At 32.5% G+C, this 2,551-nt stretch overlaps 1 protein-coding gene across 1 annotated transcript; it reads right to left on the bottom strand.

Annotated features, from left to right (window-relative positions):
- Nucleotides 1–335: 335 nt before the first annotated feature.
- On the bottom strand, nucleotides 336–1,725 carry LOC144543570 (NDR1/HIN1-like protein 10). The gene is made up of 2 exons (XM_078300943.1): nucleotides 1,200–1,725; nucleotides 336–889 (listed from the first exon to the last, which is right to left on the bottom strand). The coding sequence occupies exons 1-2, from the start codon at nucleotides 1,605–1,607 to the stop codon at nucleotides 599–601; spliced, it is 699 nt and encodes a 232-aa protein (XP_078157069.1). The 5' UTR covers nucleotides 1,608–1,725; the 3' UTR covers nucleotides 336–598.
- Nucleotides 1,726–2,551: the final 826 nt, after the last annotated feature.

The following is a 2,551-nucleotide window of genomic DNA, read 5'->3' as shown; positions in this document are numbered from 1 at the left end:
ATATTAGAAATAAAAAAATTATAGGCATATTGGTTGTGTAGCAATTTTCATGTAATTTTAATGTCGTTTTGTTAATTCGTCTCTTTAATAAAAATGGATTGTTTTAAATTTTGAGTTAGTTTTTTTTATCAAGGAATATATAGAAGTCAAGCCTCTATTCATGTATTGATAACATTTTGAACTTGTAATGAATTTAATTATTATAGATGTGTGATATGCATAATGAATACCAATTACAGGGTTTCAATATTATAAACTATTTTTAAAGGTTGTAAATATTATCAAGTTAATTTGTTGTCAATAGATCTCCATCTATTTTATTTATGTATGTATAAGTATGCAGACAACAAAAATTCTTGGTAGAATACTCACCAAAAAAAAAAAAAAAAATTAAAGAAGTACAAAATTTAATATATATTTCACAAATTCTAAAAAAAAAAATGTTGTGTTCACATATACAAGCAATTTCACAATTAAATTTAAAAGAATAAACCTATAGTAATAATAACAAATTAATTATAGAAATTAAAAACAACAAGTACACAATTTATGAATCAGCAAACTAATCATCATCTCATCAGTTCACCATTATCTGCTATCAAGCTTTCATCCAGTATCTGACGACGTTGCAACTTGTCCTGTTGAAGAAGGCGGCCGGCATCCCGGGAACAGTGACACTAAGTTTTACGGGACATTTTACGCTCAGTTGCCTCTTCCTGGTTTTGACCCATTTGAACTGGTATCTGACGTCTCCATACAGCCACAAATTCACGCTGTAAATCCCGGTCGTGTTTTCTTCTCTCGAGAAATCCTCAACGCCATTGCTACGCAGCCAGAAGTACGTGCCGCCACCTACATCGGCTTTTAGCACCGTGCTGTTTGTTGGTTCCTGTTTATGTACATTTAAATTATTAGGTTTTTAGCAAGTGAGTTTGATCTTAAAGCATTTGATCTAATTCTTGGCCTAATTAAATGATTTTGTCTGATTAATTAAGTCTGTAAATTATTACCATTTCCTATGTTACATCTGCTACATTGAGTGTATAAATTTTTCAAATGCTAGGGTTTAGTATACTTTATTATGTCAACACGTTTAGGAAAATATTAAATGAATGAAAAATTACACAAAGATCAAAATTTAATTAATACTCAACCTGTAGCAAACAAACATGATTTAAATGATAGATTAATATTTTTACCTGGTAGAAGGTAGGTAGTGCAGTCCAATCAAATCGCGCATCTTGATAAAACGAGTCGAGCTCGAGCCAGTCATAGTGTACGCCGATGAACTTGTTCGGGTTTTGCATGCTAACAACTGCCGTCAAATTATAATTGATATAAGGCGGCACGGACGTGAACATTTGAAACCTGTTCAACTGTGCCGCCTCTACGTAAACATTCACCGGATAAGGCCGGAAGAACAGCCAGAGGAACAAAATAATCACCCCAATGAAAAAAAGAACGGCGATTATGAACTTGACAGCATGGCCAAAAAGTTTAGCGCAACAATTCGACCGGTTCCTCTCCTCCTCCGGGTAATAGTACGGATCGATGTACTTGTATGGGTGGCTACGTGGTACCTTTAGGGCTCTTTGTAGGTGATACATGGTTGTGTTTGAGTTGTGCAATCAATTATAGTTGTGTGTATAGCAAACAAAGAAATTTAGAGAGAGGAATATAGAGGGGAGAAATATGATCGATGATATTAGAACAAGCAGAGGAAGGTGTCAAATGTTTTTTTGAGGTGATTTGCACAACTGAGTCTCTGGGTTTTGTAGGGAAAGTAGGCTTTGTACGAAATGCATAAAATATTTTTGTTTTGTTGAACTTAAAATATTGTTTTCGGCCGTGTCAAAAAGAGAAAGAAAACGAGTCTGTAAAATTTATTATCCTCTCCATTTGGTACAACTGTATACTCCTCCATTTTGTTGGTAGTAAAATGCATATGCATAATATTTGTACATTTGTTTAGGAGTGAGTCTATGGTAATATGCATATCACGATTTGGCACCGTGCTACGGCTCTATATTTGATTTTTCAAATCCTAACGGTCGATCCGAACCGTTCATCTTGTTCTCCATATTAATATGTGTTTGGAGACCAAATTTTATATTTTTTGAAATGTTTTTACTATTTTTTTAGATTTATTGAAAATCACTGTTTTTGGATGGTCCAGAATTTTCAGATCAAGTGATTTTCTAAATATCTAAAAAAATAGTAAAAAAATTTCAAAAAATGTAAAATTTGGTCTCCAAACACATATTAATATGGAGAATAAGATGAACGGTTCGGATCGACCGTTAGGATTTAAAAACTTGAATTTAGAACCGTAGCACTGTAACAACCCATGATATGCATATTACCATAGACTCACTCTTTGTTTAGTCTATATTGTGTACTATATACTACAATATTTCTGGTTAAATGCATGTGTATTTTTTTTTTTTTTGCAATATGTGTTACACTAATTTTACGGAAGTTATATAAATAATCTGTGAATTCTGTTTATCGCAAGAAAGTTGTCAAAAAAATATTTTTTTTTCAGAAAATC

The sequence above is a fragment of the Carex rostrata genome, chromosome 1, assembly GCF_964058835.1.
Source record: "Carex rostrata chromosome 1, lpCarRost1.2, whole genome shotgun sequence".
NCBI classification, from domain to species: Eukaryota; Viridiplantae; Streptophyta; class Magnoliopsida; order Poales; family Cyperaceae; genus Carex; species Carex rostrata.
The sequence above is the reverse complement of the archived record's forward strand: the minus strand, read 5'-3'. Positions and strand labels throughout refer to the sequence as shown.

What these genes read in the sequence shown, in the direction of transcription:
- LOC144543570 (XM_078300943.1), bottom strand. Translation starts at nt 1,607, where the DNA reads ATGTATCACCTACAAAGAGCCCTAAAGGTACCACGTAGCCACCCATAC. An exon ending in CACTACCTACCTTCTACCAG is followed by an intron (nt 890 to 1,199) that starts GTAAAAATATTA and finishes GTACATAAACAG; the next exon opens with GAACCAACAAACAGCACGGT.